This window comes from Sinocyclocheilus grahami, unplaced genomic scaffold, assembly GCF_001515645.1.
Source record: "Sinocyclocheilus grahami isolate Dianchi unplaced genomic scaffold, SAMN03320097.WGS_v1.1 scaffold15.1, whole genome shotgun sequence".
NCBI lineage: Eukaryota > Metazoa > Chordata > Actinopteri > Cypriniformes > Cyprinidae > Sinocyclocheilus > Sinocyclocheilus grahami.
The window spans coordinates 142,647-162,933 of NW_015505194.1; the positions used below are offsets into that span (position 1 = coordinate 142,647).

The 20,287-nt window shown below is 36.9% G+C and overlaps 2 protein-coding genes across 5 annotated transcripts in view; one reads left to right on the forward strand and one right to left on the reverse strand.

Moving 5' to 3' along the window:
• The window catches only part of LOC107601256 (protein FAM102B-like), a 19,347-nt gene extending 4,072 nt beyond the window's left edge, over positions 1 to 15,275 (forward strand). The window contains exons 2-11 of one of the 3 annotated variants that reach the window (XM_016293374.1): positions 1,689 to 1,809; positions 1,903 to 1,932; positions 3,657 to 3,773; positions 4,674 to 4,720; positions 5,230 to 5,327; positions 8,515 to 8,610; positions 10,198 to 10,402; positions 11,057 to 11,193; positions 13,271 to 13,340; positions 13,827 to 15,275. In XM_016293374.1, coding sequence (XP_016148860.1) covers positions 1,689 to 1,809; positions 1,903 to 1,932; positions 3,657 to 3,773; positions 4,674 to 4,720; positions 5,230 to 5,327; positions 8,515 to 8,610; positions 10,198 to 10,402; positions 11,057 to 11,193; positions 13,271 to 13,340; positions 13,827 to 13,869 — 964 coding nt within the window. In that variant the 3' untranslated portion in view covers positions 13,870 to 15,275. Of the gene's footprint in view, positions 1 to 1,688; positions 1,810 to 1,902; positions 1,933 to 2,769; positions 2,911 to 3,003; positions 3,034 to 3,656; positions 3,774 to 4,673; positions 4,721 to 5,229; positions 5,328 to 8,514; positions 8,611 to 10,197; positions 10,403 to 11,056; positions 11,194 to 13,270; positions 13,341 to 13,826 lie in introns of those variants that run through there. The other 2 variants (XM_016293383.1, XM_016293391.1) reach the window with 2 other exon arrangements.
• A 964-nt stretch (positions 15,276 to 16,239) lies between these two features.
• On the reverse strand, positions 16,240 to 19,458 carry LOC107601273 (small RNA 2'-O-methyltransferase-like). 2 transcript variants are annotated; one of them, XM_016293411.1, is made up of 6 exons: positions 19,405 to 19,458; positions 18,637 to 18,752; positions 18,298 to 18,432; positions 18,007 to 18,189; positions 17,681 to 17,861; positions 16,240 to 16,907 (listed from the first exon to the last, which is right to left on the reverse strand). In XM_016293411.1, coding segments are annotated over exons 2-6 (978 nt in total). In that variant the 5' UTR covers positions 18,639 to 18,752; positions 19,405 to 19,458; the 3' UTR covers positions 16,240 to 16,430. The 2 variants fall into 2 exon arrangements, with proteins under 2 accessions (XP_016148897.1, XP_016148890.1); XM_016293404.1 differs by lacking the exon at positions 19,405 to 19,458 and adding an exon at positions 18,868 to 19,150.
• Positions 19,459 to 20,287: the final 829 nt, after the last annotated feature.

A 20,287-nucleotide genomic window follows, 5' to 3' on the forward strand; every position in this document is an offset into this window, starting at 1 on the left:
TTGGCCTCTGCTGCTATGGTGACAGAATCAGAGTTGAGGGTTTCATCCAGCTGTGGTTCATTCTGGTTCATGCATGAGAGGCTGTTTTTTCACCCAATGACTCCCTCGGCACGAAGCGCAAGCCTTATGCTAGGGAATCTCCCCAGCTGGATGGGAGGTGCCCGATTATGTGTTATTTTGTGTTAGTTTCCCAAAGACGTCATTGTGGAGCATTAGGAGATGACAGAATATGTGGAGGGACTTCTTTTCCATAACATTATATTAATGATGCATCAAATGCACATTCATTTTTTCATAATAGGGTAGGTCTGTGGAGCACTATGTGTGCCATATTAATAAATAAATATTTTCATTAAAAACATTAATAAATATGATAAATATATTTTAATAAATCACAAATTGACAATAAATAAATGTATATAATGCCAATAAATACATTACTGTCCAATTGAAGAATTTAAGTTACATGTTATTTATTTGACATTTTCATGATTTATTTATTTATTGGAATTTTGACATACATGAATGGATGGACATTACCATCCATTCAAAAGTTTGGGGTTAGTTGAAGGATTTTAATTTTTTTTAAAGAAATTACTCTTATTCAGGAATTCACCAAAGAATACTGAAATGCATAAAAATATTAAACAGCATAACTGTTTTCAACATTGATAATAATAAGAAATGTTTCTTGACCTAATCAGTGTATTAAAATGATTTCTGAAGAGACTGGAGTAATAGCTGCTAAACATTCAGTTCTATCATCACAGCAATACGTTACATTTTAAAATATTGTTACAATTTTCAATATTTTACAATATTGGTTTACTGTATTTTTATCAAATATATGCAGTCTTGGTGAGCATAAGAAACTTCTTTCAAAAACATTTAAAAAATGCTACAGATCCCAAACCTTTGAACAGTAGTGAACATATGCTTTTAATGAAAGATTTATTTATTAATATGGTACACTCACTCCTCCATACCACTGATATTTTATTTAGATAATATGAAAATCTAGTTTCATGAGCAGTGCTGCTTGGCCAAAGCAACATACAGTTAAGTGTTTAAAAGAGCATTACCTTGCATTTGCAACATGCATCTTTGGGTTAGCACTGTCCTTTGACTTCCAACAGGGACAAAACACTTCATCCTGACATTTATATGCTTGCAGTGTTGTGTTCACTCTCTTAGATGTGTATCATAGCATCACAATTTCCTTGAAGCTCATTTTATAGACTTGTATCTCTTCAAAAGCCCTCTGGGCCTCACTCGTCATCTGCCCTGTCTGCAAACATCTGTCTAATTGGGAAGCAGAGCACCTGCACAGGGAGATCCATTTTCAAATGGGAAATTAATTAAACTTCTTGTTGTCAGTATGGCCTTCTGACTCCAGGCTCTAATTAATCACAGAATGTGAGTCAGACTCTTTTAATGCAGTCGACTTGAAGTGAATATTAAAGCTGGATTTTGTGTGACTCGTTCTGTTGTGAAATCGTTTCAAAATCTCCCTGAGGAGCAATGCTGCGGGAACTGTCCACCCCTGTTGGATTTTGCAAATGCAGATGTGAGAGAGGGTTTGCGCTGTTTTGGATCAGTGGATGTTTGTTTTAAACTCTTGAGCCAAGTCTGTTCTTTACAGTGACATCTTGCTTTAACAACCCGGTGTGTGTGTTTGCATTTCACAGCGAGACGGTCCAGGCAAACTGTGTACGCTGGAGAAAAAGTTTCTCCTTCCCCTGTAAAATGAGCGCTAATGCTGGAACCGGAGTCCTTGACCCCTGTGTGTGTCGAGTTTCAGTCAGAAAGGTAGAAACACACTCATGCACCCTTTTTTGGTTTACAATAAACAGTTTGGAGTTTAAATACTGAGAATGATTTGATTGTTTTTTTATGGATCAGGAACTGAAAGGTGGAAAGACTTATGCAAAGGTAATTTCTTCTTCCTTTTTGAATTAAACATACCAACACTATTCAATTTGCTTTTGTGTAGTTGACAAAAAGCAACATTTGACATTCGCAGTCACCTAATACTATTTTGAAAAGCGCTTACTAATTCTTTTGCAATTATTTTACAAGTGGTTTTTACAACATGATGTTAATTGAGAGGCTATGTGGAATATTTATAAAGATTAAAATACTAGTCACTTTGCAGGACTATTTAAATCAACTATAAAAAAAAAGCTAAATTGTGAACATGCATCTTTGTGTTAGCACTGTCCTTTGACTTCCAACAGGGACAAAACACTTCATCCTGACATTTATATGCTTGCAGTGTTGTGTTCACTCTCTTAGATGTGTATCATAGCATCACAATTTCCCTGAAGCTCATTTTATAGACTTGTATCTCTTCAAAAGCCCTCTGGGCCTCACTCGTCATCTGCCCTGTCTGCAAACATCTGTCTAATTGGGAAGCAGAGCACCTGCACAGGGAGGTCCATTTTCAAATGGGAAATTAATTAAACTTCTTGTTGTCAGTATGGCCTTCTGACTCCAGGCTCTAATTAATCACAGAATGTGAGTCAGACTCTTTTAATGCAGTCGACTTGAAGTGAATATTAAAGCTGGATTTTGTGTGACTCGTTCTGTTGTGAAATCGTTTCAAAATCTCCCTGAGGAGTAATGCTGCAGGAACTGTCCACCCCTGTTGGATTTTGCAAATGCAGATGTGAGAGAGGGTTTGCGCTGTTTTGGATCAGTGGATGTTTGTTTTAAACTCTTGAGCCAAGTCTGTTCTTTACAGTGACATCTTGCTTTAACAACCCGGTGTGTGTGTTTGCATTTCACAGCGAGACGGTCCAGGCAAACTGTGTACGCTGGAGAAAAAGTTTCTCCTTCCCCTGTAAAATGAGCGCTAATGCTGGAACCGGAGTCCTTGACCCCTGTGTGTGTCGAGTTTCAGTCAGAAAGGTAGAAACACACTCATGCACCCTTTTTTGGTTTACAATAAACAGTTTGGAGTTTAAATACTGAGAATGATTTGATTGTTTTTTTATGGATCAGGAACTGAAAGGTGGAAAGACTTATGCAAAGGTAATTTCTTCTTCCTTTTTGAATTAAACATACCAACACTATTCAATTTGCTTTTGTGTAGTTGACAAAAAGCAACATTTGACATTCGCAGTCACCTAATACTATTTTGAAAAGCGCTTACTAATTCTTTTGCAATTATTTTACAAGTGGTTTTTACAACATGATGTTAATTGAGAGGCTATGTGGAATATTTATAAAGATTAAAATACTAGTCACTTTGCAGGACTATTTAAATCAACTATAAAAAAAAGCTAAATTGTGATTTTAAATGGTGAAAAACTTCCATGTGCATTCATGTGTGTTTTAAGCTAAAATCTTCATGTTGCAAAAAACAAAACAAATGTACCTTTCATGAATAGAAACTAAAACAGGGCATTGGTTATTCATCAAGTAGACAGTTCTGTAGAGGATTATAAAATATTGAAAGCAAAGGAACAGCTGAAAATAGATCACTCTGGAACACTGTGTTTGTATGTGATTCTGTTTGTGTATGAGTAGTGCACTTCTGTTCATAAAAGCATTAACCTTATTATTAAGTTTCAGTGCCTTTTATTTTAACTTTTTTTTTTCTGGCAAAAATAAATTTCTTTCCTGAATTTGTACTGCTTTGGCTTTCTGTACAGCTGGGTTTTGCTGATCTCAACCTGGCGGAGTTTGCAGGATCGGGTAGTACCACACGCAGGTGTCTACTGGAGGGTTATGACACCAAAAACACTAGACAGGACAACTCCATCCTTAAGGTATAGAACCGCTCAGACTTCCTTTCAGGGTCTTCTCAGCTATTTATTTATTGCTTTATTCTTTATTGCATTCTTTGATTTATGTAATTTGAGTTATTAGTAGTGGTCCTTTTGGTCACTAAAATCCCCATGAAATCAAAATAGACAATTCTTATTTTTTTGATGGAGTATTGCAGTATTTATTATAAATGTTTTTTTCCCCATGAATATCATTCTCTTTTTTTATTCATGTGCCCTCATAATCTTAACTTCCCCAAAATAACTTCCCCTCCATCTTGCAACAACATCTCTTCTCTTCTCTGATGACGTGTTTACTTGTGCAAGGGTGGGACAACCTGTCACTCACATGAGATGGCAGCCGTAGCAAACTTCAACAATCATTCAATCAGGTTCAGTCAGTCAGTTCCCAATGGACAAAATTAAATCCACCCCAACATTTTTTTGTTCAAGAAGCTGTTTCATTCGGATACATGTCACAATAGGGAAGAAAAGACTATTGCAATTTGCTTGTTTAATGCCGACTTTAAGAAAAAAACACTAACCCCAGATGTGTATACCTGAAATCATATTATTTTAAAGGGGAGTAAAACCATGTAAAAACATTGTGGGGAAAAATGACCTTTTTACCTGGCAGATAACAAAACAAGTGAAAAAATCCCTCTCTTTTTACTTGGTCACTAAGCAACCATCCAAAACACCCTAGCAACCGCATAACATCACTCTAATAATCACTCAGAGCACTTTAGCAACTGCCTTGCAACACCCTGGAAACCATCCAACACATGCATGTGAATTTCGTATAATCAAGAGCTACTCACATTCTCAGAAAAAAAAAAATCCCAAAATAAAATGTCATACACATCCAGTTTCTTACTTTTTGTCATTTGTCTTTGCCTGCAGGTGATTATCAGCACACAGCTGATGTCTGGGGACCCCTGTTTCAAAACGTGAGTGTTACTTTTAAATGCTTTTGAATATGTTATAATTTGGTAGGAGATGCTACTGAAGTGAGAAAGAATTGAAGTTGGGTTGTAAGAAGGCCCTATTTTTATCTTTACAGCATGCATTTTTAAAATTGAGTTTAGCTGAAGACCCACAGAGACCTTTTCCTGTTAAACATTTGAAGTTGCTATTATAGTATTTTCTCAGAAATGGCCTGTGTATGTTGGGAAGGAGTGTGAATGAGCACTCTGGGGAAATCAGAGCTTTGAACACAGATTTGCATACTAGAAACCAACACTGTCCACCCACACATGTACACAAACTGTGCATGAAGGCAAAAACCTGCTAAAAACATCTGTGTGTGTTGGAGCGTGGGGAGAGTATGGAGTTCGGGGATTCTGGGGGCTGCTTTTGGATTCAAATGGTTTAGTTCTTTAATTCAGCTTTTCTTTTCAGTCTGTTTATTCAAATCCATCTAAACCATATTCTTGATTGCGGGTTTGCCATGTATTAGGCCTCCATCCACCGCAACGGTAATAGGCATTCAGGGTGATGCAGAGAGCCTGCTGGAAGACAGGAAAGGAGGAGACACACAGAAACCGAGTCTTTCAGGTAAACCTCACACAAAACGCACTGGTCAAGCCAGGCAGTGTTTGCAGTGAATAAAAAAAAAAATCTAAACATTTGTCCTTTGTGTGCTTAAATGTGGTTGCATTTCTTGTATTTTTATGTTGGGTACTCTAATCAACTGTCCAAATCAAATACTCCATCAGCTTTTCTTTTCAGTCTGTTTATTCAAATCCATCTAAACCATATTCTTGATTGCGGGTTTGCCATGTATTAGGCCTCCATCCACCGCAATGGTAATAGGCATTCAGGGTGATGCAGAGAGCCTGCTGGAAGACAGGAAAGGAGGAGACACACAGAAACCGAGTCTTTCAGGTAAACCTCACACAAAACGCACTGGTCAAGCCAGGCAGTGTTTGCAGTGAATAAAAAAAAAAATCTAAACATTTGTCCTTTGTGTGCTTAAATGTGGTTGCATTTCTTGTATTTTTATGTTGGGTACTCTAATCAACTGTCCAAATCAAATACTCCTTGAGAAGCTTCTTATTAATTCTGCATCCAGTCTTGTACCAAAGTACAGGACTGTAAGTTTGATTTGATTCTGCTGAACTAACGGAAGCTTGAAAGAGCGCTCTCTCTTCCCCCACTCTCTCTTTTATCCTTTCTTTGCACTGATACATGCTGTGTGCCTTTGCTGTCCAGAGGCTGGCGAAAGCATCTCTTTAATGTATAATTTAGCCATGTGCAGCTTGACTGCTTTCATAGTGATTCAGTATGACTGACTGCTTATGATGTAGAGCAGGCATACGATTCATAAAATACGATTAGCTTAAAAGTCCCAGTGCCACTTCCATAGTTATTTTTATTTTCAAGAATTGAACAATATTAAAGCCTTATTAATATTCATATTAGGCCATTTAATCTGAAATATTAATGAAATAAAAGACAAGATGCCGAACTGGCTTTTTGTTAGAGGCAACTGATTAATTAATCAGTATCACCATTTGATCAGAGGGAAATGTTTTGAGACTTATACGAGTTAAAAATATGAGTTGGCATGGGATTTTGGCAGAGAAATGCTACTCTTTTGATGAAGCAGACTAATCTAGAGATTAGTGGTCGATATATCGGCCGATATTTGGCATTTTTTAAATATCGGCATTGGCCGATGCGTTCGAGGCGGGACTTTTATTTTGACGGCGCTGAGAACGGCAGCGCCTGAGGTGCACACAGTGCTCACATTCTCCCTCTTGTTCGCTGTTGTCGTTAACAGTTCTGTCTAAATATTAGATAGAAGTCTGTGTAATAATCCGATAGAACGGTTAAACAAAGGAATTAAAATGTATACAAAAAGTCTTATAACGATTGCTTTTATATTATTATTAATAGAAAGGCAAACATTATAATACTTTCTTGTTTGCCGTCAGCATTCAGCAAATATACATTTATATAATTTAAACAAATCTTTGAATGTCTAGTAAACATCTAATTTCAAAAACCTTGCAAACTTAGTCGGCTCCAGTTGTGCAATCTTGTGAAGTGTGCATTTGTATCCTGCATGATCGCGTGTACTCTGTGTGACGGTCGGTCCGTGTGAATTGAATGCAGACAGGAGGAGAGTTCAGCTTCACTGAGACGAGCGATCGACAAACTTTAAACTCGTGATTTTAAAATATGCTGCGCTTCCTGCTTTTGCCTAGTGTCATATTAATGTCATTTTCACTGTGTGCTGTATGTAAAATTAGTGTTACCTTGGCTTTATTTGAAAAAATATGATTAATGCACACAAACTTCCCAGAATACTGAGTGCCCTGTTGGTTACAGTGTTTCCTTCCTTTTTAATTATATTTTTATTAAATATTTATTTATTTGTTTGTGAAAAATACTTTGTCATTTAAAGTATAAAAGTATGTTTATTTAACACATTTCAAATGATTTCAAATTTCTTAAATATTAATTAAAATAAATAAAATTAAATTGGCTTTATATCGGCCATCGGCCACCCTGCTTTCCAAGATATCGGCATCGGCTGTCAAAAAACCAATATCGCTCGACCACTACTAGAGATTGGTCAGGATGATCAGCTAGTCTTTCAGCATCTGAGCGATTTGATAGAGAAATTTTTAATTGTTTTTCAGCTTTAATATTAGAGTATTGAGGGTTTTAATTTGTTAGTTTTAAGGCCATGCATATGCTAGCCAGTGTTATTTTAGTATTATTTATATACTATTATTGTATTTATTATTTTGAACTAGCATTTATTTTCCATTTTAATTTTAGTTTAAGATTTAGTATATTTGTTATGTGATTTTCTCATTTTTTTATAGTTTTAGTAATTCTAGTATTTCAACTTGAACTTTTTTAACATTTCTACTTTTTTATTTATTGTTAACAATTTCTAATAGTTAGTTTTTTATTAAAAATAACAACAATTATGCTGACACTTAAAATTTACAAAATTCTTTTTTTTTTTCATAGGATCAAAATGAATGACAAAAAATTTAATTAAATGACAAAATTATTAATCTTGGTATATGCAAATTTCTAGCCAATAAAATGCTTACGAGAATGAGAAAGTCCCTCCTTCTAATGCACCACCTGCTGTCAACTAGATTTCGCAAGTAGCAAATCATGATTCAAAGATATGATGTAAATGAAAGGCTAATTTAAAAAAAGTCATGCCCTAACTTCCTGTTTTACCAAAAAATATGCCAACACAGGAAATAAAACTGTGTGCATGTCAAGCAATTTTAAAGGTTACAACCATCAAAATGCTTTTGTATCCAATTCAACACCTCTATCAAATTTTGAATTTAGCTGTCAAATTTCATATTGCCAGCTGAGCAACATTCCTATTAATATCCATAATATGTTTTTTCTTTTTGTGAGGACTAAAGGTTCAATTTGCAACAATGGTTAGTATTCAATAAATAATATTCAATGAAAATATATTTATTAAAATTAGCTAATTATATTGGACTCTAATTATAATGAACTTCCGCCAACTACTCAGTTTTGAACACTTTTAAAATGCATACAGTATATTAGTTTTCTAATCGACAGTCCTAATTTAAATAGTCAAATGCCTGAATACTACATGACTACATTAGATATACAGTATAATGTATTTAAAGGTTGGAAATAGGAGAAGAACAGGTTTGATTGGCATTGAATCCCATAAAGTGATTGAGCAGGTTTAATTAAGACTGAACTGAATCCCTTATGTCCACAGAGACATCAGGGAAGTGTGGCTCTCTGCCTGATGAACTCGGGCTGTGTGGACACTCTCGAACGTCCAGTTATGCTAGTCAGCAGTCCAAAGTATCAGGTAGGCTTTCCTTTTCCACTGTTTTCTCTCTGATCGCTCAATCATGAGTCTGTGTGATTCTGTTGTCTTGCTGTACTTGAATGCATGCCTGATTTGTATTTTTTGTAACCCTGGCTGTAACATTATCAGACAGTCAATCAACATGATGCAGTGGTATTGCATGATGATTAATGGATTTTGTCATTTTGCACGTAGGCTGCATGTCATGTGTCTCTGTTCTGTGCCATGGAGTGAAGATGTGTGTGTGCACATATGAGAGAGAGAGAGAGAGAGAGAATGTGTGTGCAAATCCATTAGCTCACATTATATTTTGTTTGTCCCCCCATTGTGGGGGGATTGACCTAAAATATTGTAATTGTTATTGATTTTAATTTTGATGTACACTATCATTCAAAGGTTTGGGGTCAGTAAGGTTTTTTATGTTTGAAAGAAGTTTCTTATGCTCACCAAGGCTGCATTTGTTTGATCAAAAATACAGTAATATTGTGAAATATTATTACAATTTAAAATAAATGTTTTCTATTCCAGTATATTTGAAAATTTAATTTATTTGTCTGATGACAAAGCTGAATTTTAAGCAGCCATTACTTCAGTCTTTATTTATTCTAATATGCTGATTTGGTGCTCAAGAAACATTTCTTATTTATTTTCAATTATGAATTTTTGTGGAAACCGTAATACATTAATCTGGGTCTGATGAATAAGAACTTACTGTTCAAAAGAACAGTATTTATTTGAATAGAAATAATTTGTAACATAAATGTCTTTACTTCTGATCAATTTAATGTTTCCTTGTTGAATAAAAGCATTAAACAAGGGAACAAAAATCTTACTGACCCCAAACTTTTGTATGGTAATGATGTAAAATACCTCATATAAAATAATACAGTTCATATAATATTTATATTGACGTCTTAGTTTGATGATCAACTATTTAAGCACCTACTTTGACCATTTTCCTGAACATGGAAAAAATATATATTTTTAAGATCTTCAGGCCCTATTTTGTTCCCCTTTTATGGAAAGTGCTAATTGCTTTATTAAATAATTTGAAATTAGGCTTTTAGAAGGAGTCAGTGCCATCACACAGTAGCTGGATTAAATGTCCCAGATCTAATTTTATAACAGTACTTCCTCTAGTACTTCCAGAGAGGAGACAGCACTCAGTCCTTATTTCATTAAGCTGTTCTGTCAGATTGGGTTACACATTGCTCACTTTGACCTTTTGTGTTAGATAATCTCAAAGTGTAAAGTTAGTTTTAAAGTCCCACAAAGCAAACAGAAGTGTTCATCACATATCTGTATCTGACTGGAAACTGGAGTTGTTGTGTGCGTATACATGTGTGGGAGGATATTCCCTCCAGTAGCTGCCCATACTAGCGTTATCATTTTCTAAAGCTCTCTGGCTTGACGGAAACCTGAATAGCATGTGTGGGTGTGGGCGTTAAATGTCCCTTCAATACAAAGTGATTGATTGATTAATCTGTGAAGGTTTTTAAAGTGCATGCTGTGTATTACCAGGGCAGGTAAACTTTTTTTTTCATAAAAAAGAATAATAATTTAAAACAATGTTGTGTTGTTTTTCAGGCTACAGTACAAGTCACTCACGTTCCTCCAGTCTGTCGGAGTTCTCCCACAGGAGGAACACTTCGATCGGCAGCGCTTCCACCGGCATTGCCAGCATCCCTGAGCCCAGTGAGGAGAGTGACCAAACTACAGTGTCCCCTACAGCCCCGGGGGTCTGCGCTGCTGTGCCTGAACACCCATCAACCCCTGACAGAGCTGCCAACAGGTCAGACAGACACTGCTAGCACTGCCTGCTCTATATTTATCAAGCTTTAGATTCAGGAAATTAAATAAATGAAGAGTTTGGTTCCAAAACGCGATAAACACCATTTAAAAAAAAAATCAGTATTGTATCTTGTCGGAAATTTACTACTAATACTATTTTACTTTACTACTAATCACAGAACCGGCTTTACTGACAAGATGCGCATGACAATCGCATGCGATTTATCGTGCAGCCCTAAACAAATTAATACTTTTGACGGCATTGATGAACCTGCGGTGGGGAAGAAACGTAAGCTATTAATAAGATTAGTATTGACCAAGTTCAGAGGCTGTCATATGTGGATCAACTTTGTTTCAATATGAAAAATAACTTTTATATTGATTCAATGGATTTATTGCATTTTGGGGGGGAAAAAAATCAGTTTTTATAATAAATCTTTGAAAATCAATCTTTGAAAATCTAAATCTGGATTTGAATTTTTAATGTTATTATAACCTAAAGATGCTATGTGAAAGTTTGAAACAGAAAATAGTGGTTTTCATCTTGGTAAAGAAAACACATTTTTACTCAAATTAATCCAAATGGATTTATAGCGTTTTGGAACCAAACTCTTCAAATGTAGATTTATCAGGTTTATTTTCCCATATATATAAGGTATCCAGTAAAACAGGATTCAATGGAGTCTCAGCTGAAAAGGGTGGATGCCACACGGGTGGATGCCGATGACGTAGTTGAGAAGATTTTGCAAAGCCAGGATTTCACCCACAGTCTGCTGGACTCCAGCACTGAAGGTAACAATGGGTTCTTTGTTTATTAACAGACATCGCTTGAGGTTAAGGCTGTTGTTATAATAATGTTGCTGTATCGCAATACTGCAGTAGGGGTGAGCCATATCATAATACCGTCCACGATAATACTATCACTAATACTAATACTAATAGTAATAGTATCTAATAATCACTAATACTAATACTATAATACTATCAGTATACTAATACTAAATCAATTTTGACATGATAAAAAAGTGTCATATCACGATATCAATGATATAGCAACGCAACGACATTTGACGCATTTACGTTCCCTAGCGCGCACAACAACACCACCACAAACCCAATAGGTGTGTTCTACTTGAAGCAGCGCTGCGCAGACTGATCAGTGCATGACATCAAAGTATCGCAAGAGCGGTTCTAGAGCATATTTGAGCGCACACTCTTACCATCAAAAATAGGTGAGGCGCCTATCTTTAGCGAAGCGACGCGGAGAGCCACTTCTGAAATGTGCCGCAGCGTGGTTGGTGTAAACACAGGCATTGACTAGAGTGGCCACGATCAGTTCCGGTGGCTGCGTCGGAGCCGTAATGTGCCGCAGACGCATGCAGTGTAAATAAGGTAGGGTGGCCATACGTCCTCTTTTTGTGTCCAGCCGGGATTTCTTAATCGCCCAATATGTCCAGGATTTGGCTGTTTTCTTAATCTCGCTCCCGCTGAAATTCTGACCATTGCTGCTACCGCAACACGTGTTTCGCTCACGTGATTTTCGTGTTCACTGTTTTAAACATTCTAATATTGTATATAATGTTGCCGCATCAGGGAGCCGCTTTCAGTATTTAAATCCCTTTTGAATGAGCGATCACACACACACTGTGTAAAGGGAGCACATCTTACAAAATCAGATATTTGTCAATGAGTTCAGGATCTGTTGAGCAGCAAATACTCCATCATGGTCTTGTCAGTCATCTCTCATTATTCTTGGCCTGTGATCAGTAAAATCTGACTACAGCAGCTCTTGTTGGATGCAGGGTTGCCAAGTCCTCAATTTTTCCTCAGAATTGGGCTACTTTTAAACTGTTGCCATGGGTTGATTTTCCCAAGTGGGTTAAAGTTTTGAAATATTGCATAAATTACATTTGACTGAAATGTTTGTATTGAAACATTTTGCATTCTACCTATGATAAAACTTTCATGGACTTTTGCATTAACTGTTCCCTCCTGGTGGAATGACCTGCCCAGCTCAATCCAAGCCAAGAGTCCTTAATATTTTCAAGAAACGGCTGAAAACACATCTCTTTCATCTTCATTTGACCCTCTAACTCTAGTACTCTATTATATTGCTAATTCAAGTTTTATCTGCTTGTTTTTTTTATTTAAAAAATTGACCCTCTTAACATTTGCACTCTCTGTTCTATTTGTTCTATTTCTATTTAAAACTACTTGTTTTACTTAAAAAGAAAAAAGATTCTTTAACACCAGAATTCTCTATTATTTCTCTATTCTTTCAACTTATTTTCTTTTTATTTAATATCAGTAATGACCTAATACAAGCATTATCTATTCTTTTTCTGTTCTATTGACTTTTTTTATTTTTTATTTAAAAATGACCCTCTAACACTAACATTCCCTATTCTTTTCTATTCTATCTACTTGTTTTCTTTTTATTTATTATAAAAACAAAACAAGCACACACACACACACACACACACACACACAAAACTTGCTATAACCCCCCCCCCCCCCCACTGTGTGTGTGTGTGTGTTTGTTTGCTTGTTTTGTTTTTAAAGAAAACAAGTAGATAGAATAGAATATAATAGGGAGCTAGAAACAGGTTGTTTAATTGGTAGCAATGTTTACAGGTAGCTGCTGCTTCTCAGTAGGTGTATTGAAGTGTCTCTGTGCCAGAGCACGTCTCGATGTGTGTGTCCTATTAGTTTTCATATTATTTTTAGATGACCTGGCGACAGGTTCTCATTAGAAATGGACCAATTTGGTTTTTGTATCCCCAGAGAAGAGTCGTGACTTTGTGCATGCAGAATGGAGGCGATATCTGTTTCAAGTGTGTGTGTGTGTGTGTGTGTGTGTGTGTTTCAGAGGAAGGTCTGCGCTTGTTTGTGGGTCCTGGTGGGAGCACAGCACTTGGTAGCCATCACCTTCCTGCCAGGTGAGTTTGAAGGAATATTTCAGCCAAAAATGAAAATGCTGTCATCATTTATTCACTAAAATGTCATTACAAACCAAAATATGTCTGTCTTCCTTGCAACACAAAATTAAATGAGAGTAGAACATCCAAGTTGCTCTTTAAATGGGGGATTGAGTCTGTTAAGCTTTAAAAAATTACCAGAAGGGACCATAAATGTATTTTTATGCTATATTAAAAAAGTGTTTCAAAGCCATACAATAGCCTATATGATGAAACCATGAAATATAGAGCATCTCTTATTGCATTTCATAGAAGTAAGTCAATCAAACAGGTTTGAAATGACATGAGGCTGAGTAAATAATAACTATTTTAATGCTCGGGTTACTGTATCTTTAAAAAACAGAGCAAAATCAGCCAGTAAGCAGTGGTATCCCTCTACGCTTTAAAAAAAAGTACATCACTGCATTTACTGGGTTGCATGTAAATGCTGTTTTCTTCTCTTTTCAGAGTTGGAGCTGGTGTTTATGAACAGGTGGTGATCAAACGCTAGAGTTGGGAGATGACAGAAGGAGAAGTGTCAAAAACCAAAGTCTGTTTCGTGGGAGGAGAAAGGGACGAAGAGATTCAGACATGTTCGTCTCCTCTCACATTAGGAGTGTTTGTCACGAACCCGTTTCATCCTTTTGATGGAATGGTAAAGAACTGACAGCTCCTCTGTATGAGGCTGCCATTATAGGTGTCTGCGTTTCACTGTGAGGTCAAGTTTGTCTCCTAATACGTCCGCTTTGAAAATCAAAGAGCGTTTTTCTTGCATATTTTTTTTAATGTAATTTCATATTATTGTTTTATTTTTTTACCCATGTTTACATGTTTGTGAGCCATGTCAGTAACATTTGATGGATTGTATTCATCTTTTACAGTACATATGAGGTGTATACTCTCTCTGCAGATGAAGGTGACCCCTTTGCAAAACTTTTTTGTCATCTCATTACTGTCAGAATGGAAATCAAACCATCGTCACTCACCCACAGTGTCTCATTTTGTGCGTGTGAGAAGTTGCGATGCGTTTTGACCGATGGAGCCGTTTTCAGACTTGAAAAAATGTCCATTTGAATAGCACTTTGAATTGAAGGACTTTCTGTGTATCTCCAACACTGTAGGGAGTTTTGAGGCTGAGCTGTTGATCAAGTTAACCCATACACGGAAAATGTGTATTTCTTCTTTATTCATTGTCTTAAATGACTTTCAGCTTGAGAAAACTCCTACAGCTGCATTATATGTTGAATGAGACTACTTATGAAATTTTGCAGTTCAATATATTGACATATTAGCTACCTAAAATCTGAGCAGGTGAATATCTGATAAGTACGTCTCTGGCATCATTAATATCTCATAAATATATTGGCTTTCATGCAAGGACAAAATGAGCCAAGCTGTTCTCAAGCTACAATTAGTAACATGGCAGCACAGAACAAAGTATTTAACTTTTTCAGCAATGCTTGAAACGTTTAGCACAAGGCTCTTGAGAGGCGTGTAGCTCTTTTTGTCCTCTCTATAACACTACAAACCCCCCCCATGTTTTTGTAGTTAATTGATGCATCACTAAAATTAAGGTATTGACTATTTTCATAGTATCTCTGTCTGTAAGATCAGCTATAGGGCATATCAGAATCATACATTAGTGCTTCTCCAGTTTTATGTGACCGTATACCCATCTCTTCTCAGAATCCATTCGCTGTTTTATTAATATAAACTCACTTGCCTCTACAATTTAAATGTGCGAGAATACAATTTATTTGTAGCACTTGATTATATCATAACTGTCTAGAGTTATATTGTAGAAATGCATGGGTGTCACACCTACTCAATGTGTCCAAAGCATTTTGTGTAGTCTTTGCTAACTCCATCAGATTGATCCAGATCTGTTGAGATCCAAACACTTAAAAAAAAAAAAAATTTTTTTAAACATTGACGGTAAGCTTGGATTCAACTCAGCCATCTCAGGTTTATTATTTTATCATACGCAATTACTGCACAAATATCAAAGCACCACACTGCGATTGTACAGAGCCCCTAAAGAGACATGGTGATATGTCTAAATAAGAGATGGGAGGAAAAATTATATATCAGTGCTTTTGCGTTCTCTCGCAAATGTTTTGGATTGCTTAGAAAAACTTTGTTCACTTGCAAAACCTTTTGCGTTCAACTGAGAAACGTTATGTTCACTTGAAAAGAGTGAGTGCAAAGCTTCTCGTGGGAACACAAAGATTTTGCATGCAAACAAAAGTTTCTTGTGGGAAGGAAAACATTTTGCAAGAAAACGCAAAAGTTTCTTGTGAGAATGCAAATATTTTTAGAGAAAAATTTATTGTGGGAATGCAAGCATTTTGTGAGCGATCGCAATGTTTCTCAAAGGGAACCTTTGTATGAAAATGCAACAACATTTATATATAGGCCTACTTAATCATATACCATGTCATATTGTTCTTAATCACTATGTCCCTTTAAGTGCTCCGTTGCAAATGTTTGCAAATACCAGTATATTTAGAGGTCATCTGCAATATTTCAGCTTCATTATTTTTCAGAGTTTAAACTTGATTTTTAGTTTTTTAATTGATCTACTGCCAAAATGAAAGTCTATTTTTATGTATTTGAGCGTATTTTGTGTTACCGAAATTGTCAAGATTCACTTTTTCCCCCTGGTCCTAATAGGTCCTGGTACTCTACATGTTGTAAAAACATGGTGGCTTTATCTCTTCTGTGAAGTTTTTGGTCCTTGTAATTGTACTGTGTCTGATGTTTAAAGGTTACATCGCGATGTTGTGTTCTAACTTTTGGCTTCCATGCCATGTGTTCTGTTATGATGCTGGTAAGGTATGTACCACGCACTGTTAAATAAAACCACATTTCAAAGAAGGTGTCACATATTTGCATTTTTAATGACATGTTTAATGGTTGTCTTCTCCATCGATCACACAGATTTGGCCATATAATTGAAATATGTCTTTCTGATGATCCTACACATACAGTCAGAAACTAACAATCGTCTTAAGTGCAGCTTGCTTTCTTTTATTCTGGTTACAGAGCTTTCTGGATCTGTTATACATTACCTTAACTCCCAAGCTCCCTATCCCAGTCCTCCATGTTGTTTACTACACCTGATACAGTTTTCACATCATCTTTTTCTTCCTCCACCTCCTCCCCCTCATCATCATCGGTAGGCAGGTTTAACACCGCTCCATCAGCGCTCATCCTCACCCGCTCATCCTCCAGCAGTTCCTCCCGGAGACGCTGAATGCTCCCACACAGTGCTCTCACTCTGGGACTGGACCACACACGTTCCAAAGGAACGCAAATGGTGCCGCCTTGCTGGTAGATAGGCTGCCACTCAGGTCCATCCCCTTCGACCCCATGCTGGAATACTTCCATTAATGGAGGAGCGTAGAAGTGTGCATTATTGTTGGAGTCCATGTTCATTCTCCTGAGCCATTCCTGTCTCAGTTGTTGTGCCTCATACAGGACCTCATTAACTAAAGTCTTCTGGTAGATGTTGTTATCACACAGGCTTGGATACACCACCTTGTACAACTAAACAAGGAACAGCAAAGAAAGATAAGACATGACTGCAAATATCAGCAGTTTCAGACAAAAAAAAATGCTTTGTTTTTAGCTTAAACCTGTGAAGTCAGCATTAAAAGAAAAGTTCACCATATTTTTTAAATGTTAAGTTACTGATCTTATTGCCAACAATTCATCTGTGCATGTTTTCTATTTTGACCTCAACCTTTCAATCAACAACCGATAGACAGAAACAAGTTCCCACCCTACATTTTTTTCTTTTTCAATAGTCTGTTTACAAAAAGGAAGAAAATACCTGTTTCTACTTCCTCTTCATTGTGACTTCAAGAGCCATGTCAAATTAATCTTTTTTTTTTTTTAAACAAAGCTTGTGCTGTTCATTGCTGTGTAGCACCTACAGCTCTGCATATTCTCCCAAAGATTGCATGTTACAGGCACAATGTAATGAAACAGATTATGGAAGAAGAAAAAAAAATTGTTCCATGTATTGGTTGTTGATTAGGTGGGGGGAATATCTGAACGCAAGATTGCAGTCAATTGTAAAAAAAAAAGGGGTGGGTTTTAAACTGACTAAATGATTGGTCACCAGAATGGAAATCTGGCATTACATCGGAGGATCAAGTTATATGATATTTGAATAAAAAAATTGCATGGATCAATTCATGTTGACTTTATGCCGAGCCTATGTAATTTTTTATTTTTTTTTAGAAAGTACAATATTACTCCTTTAAACAAATATGCAGTTACAAGTGCAACACCTCATAAGAAAAACAGTTTCTCACCAGTTTATACACAGAAGGTTCCAAGCTTTCAGCATTGCTCATGGACTGATTTATCCCATCAAAATTCCTCTGGAATACACCGATCTGGGTGCAGAATCCCACATCTCTCCAGTGGCCAACAGCTTCTCCAACTCCAGTGAACTGCACAGAGTAATCATATTCTCTACAGACCCCGTGAGCCCTGTGAGGGAGAGAGAGATGGAACATCTTTTAGCCAGAAAAACTGTTAATCATTTTTAACATGGACACATCTGTGTAGATCCCTTAAATCTGATCCTAAATCAACACTGGAATGTGTTTGCACTAGATGTTGAACATTTGCTTACCAAGTCTGAAACTCTGCTCTGGTCCATTCAAACTTATGATCGTAGTTTCTGAAGCCTCTAAGGCCCGGCAGCAGCGGGTTGAACTCTGCGTTAGGTGTGCTGACAATCACGGCACCTGGTGCCATGTACCCAAACACTACCTCTGAAAAGCTCTCCACCTCCACAAGCTCCAGGTGTTCGATTCTTAAAGGGGTTAGAGATGTTTACGTTGACAAAGCTCAAGTGAAACATATAATCTTAAAGTAACTTTTAGTTTATTTGCCTGAAAAACCAAAGATGTGGCACACTTACAACTCAACACATGTAACAAGATCAAATCCTCTGGTGCAGGGCTCCCTCTCTGTGACAGACCCTTGGTACAACTCAATGGTCAAAGGCCCATCACTTGGCTGTAGATACTCACTTACAAGTGGAGCCAATGTATGCCTGGCAAAAAATAAATAAAATAAATCACACAAGATAGATGAACGCATGAAGCTTGATTTGCATATGGCCAAAAGTACTTGGAGGCCCCCTTAATTCCACTTATGCAGCATAAACCTTTGGCTTTATGGGACAGCGCTGTCATTTTAATGCCATCTAACACTACACACAACAATGGGAGGTTTGCAGGCAAGATCCCAAACTTACATTCTCTTCAAGAGGACGACACTGTTGATATCAACTCCCACTAGTAACTGTATACCGTTACGATGAAACTTCAGCTTTTTCAGTAAGCGACATTCAGCGCAACCGACATCGATGACCTGCGGAAAGATCAAATCCCAGGTAGGAAGACAAAAAGATTAGCACGCTAGTTCAAGCGTAGCGTCAAAGGCCATCGCGACTTAACTTTAAAATTCTATACATGCGTTTATTGACCTTTTTAGGTCTGTAGGTTTTCACGTAATCGATAATAAACTGGTATCGCTGCGTGTACAGCGGAGGAGAAAACGGTGTGGTCATCTTGGTCAGATCTGCTCGGCTGTCCGTCCTCATTGAACACATGCTCGAGGTGACCCCTTCAGCTCAGCTCAGTCAGCTCAGCTGTGTGTGAATGCTTTGCTTTACTCAGACACACTCAATCTTTAGCAAGGGCCATTAAACCAGTGCCAAAAGGATACATTACTGGACCGGTGTTAATTTAGATATTTATTTTAGTAAAAGAATGTGCTACAAATAAATAGTTAAAACGTAATATACAGTAATTTTAATACTTTAAAACTTACAATAAATAATAAACTGTTTTAGAAGCGTATACAACGTTTTTAATAGTATTATTTGAATAGCAGGCTATGCAATGAACACGGCGGTTGAGCGAAATAGGCTACATTATTGCGTGGTTGATCAGCCCTCTTAAAAAATAAATAAATTCATGGATATGAAATATTATTTTGACTTTAAATAATTTTGTCTTACTTGAACATTAGCTGTAGCTTCCGCTAAGAACACCCATTACAGCGTCGAAAAAACAATCGGCCTAAAGAGAACACTGCAACAATATTACAATACTGATTTATAGATATGCGGATTCTCTTTCTGCCAAATTACCTCTCATTAGTGAATCTGGGCTGCTGCATTGGTCTGATTAGGGCAGACAACATTAAACATTCAGTTGAAGGCAGTATGAGAAGTTACCCAAATCCATTTCCCCTCTACATTTTGCACAGAATGGCTTTAATGTTCTCCAAATTCATTCTGGTGATGTCAATACTCTAGAAAGCCTTTTTTTCTACAAATATAGCTACAGATATAGAAGGGTCACCAAATCCAGCAGGCAGCATACAGGTCACGGAAATCTGTTACACCATTTTTATTTCACACAGCATTCATTTAATGTTCTCCAGATTCACTCTGATGATGTCTAAATTTCTTTCTTCTGTATTTTAGAAGGCATTTTGGTTTTAGAAGGCATTTTAGTCTAGCCTCCTCTGTTGGATGCTCTAGATAGAAAGCATTTGTCTGATGCAAACTGTTAAAGACATATAGATGGTTCACCAAATCTGACAAGGCAGCATAACAGGTCACCAAAATCTATTTCCCTCCTCTATTATACACAGAATTGCTTTAATGTTCCCCAAATTCACTCTGGTGATGTATAATTTCCTCTGTTTCATACTCTAGAACAGTAGTTCTCCAGTCCAGGGGACCCACCGCTCTGCACATTTTGTATGTCTTCCTTATTTAATGCACCTGTTTCAGATCATTAGCTCATCAGGAGGGAGATCCATGAACTGAACTGAGGGCATCAGTCAATAAGGAAGACATACAGAACGTGCAGAGCAGTGGTACCCCAGGACTG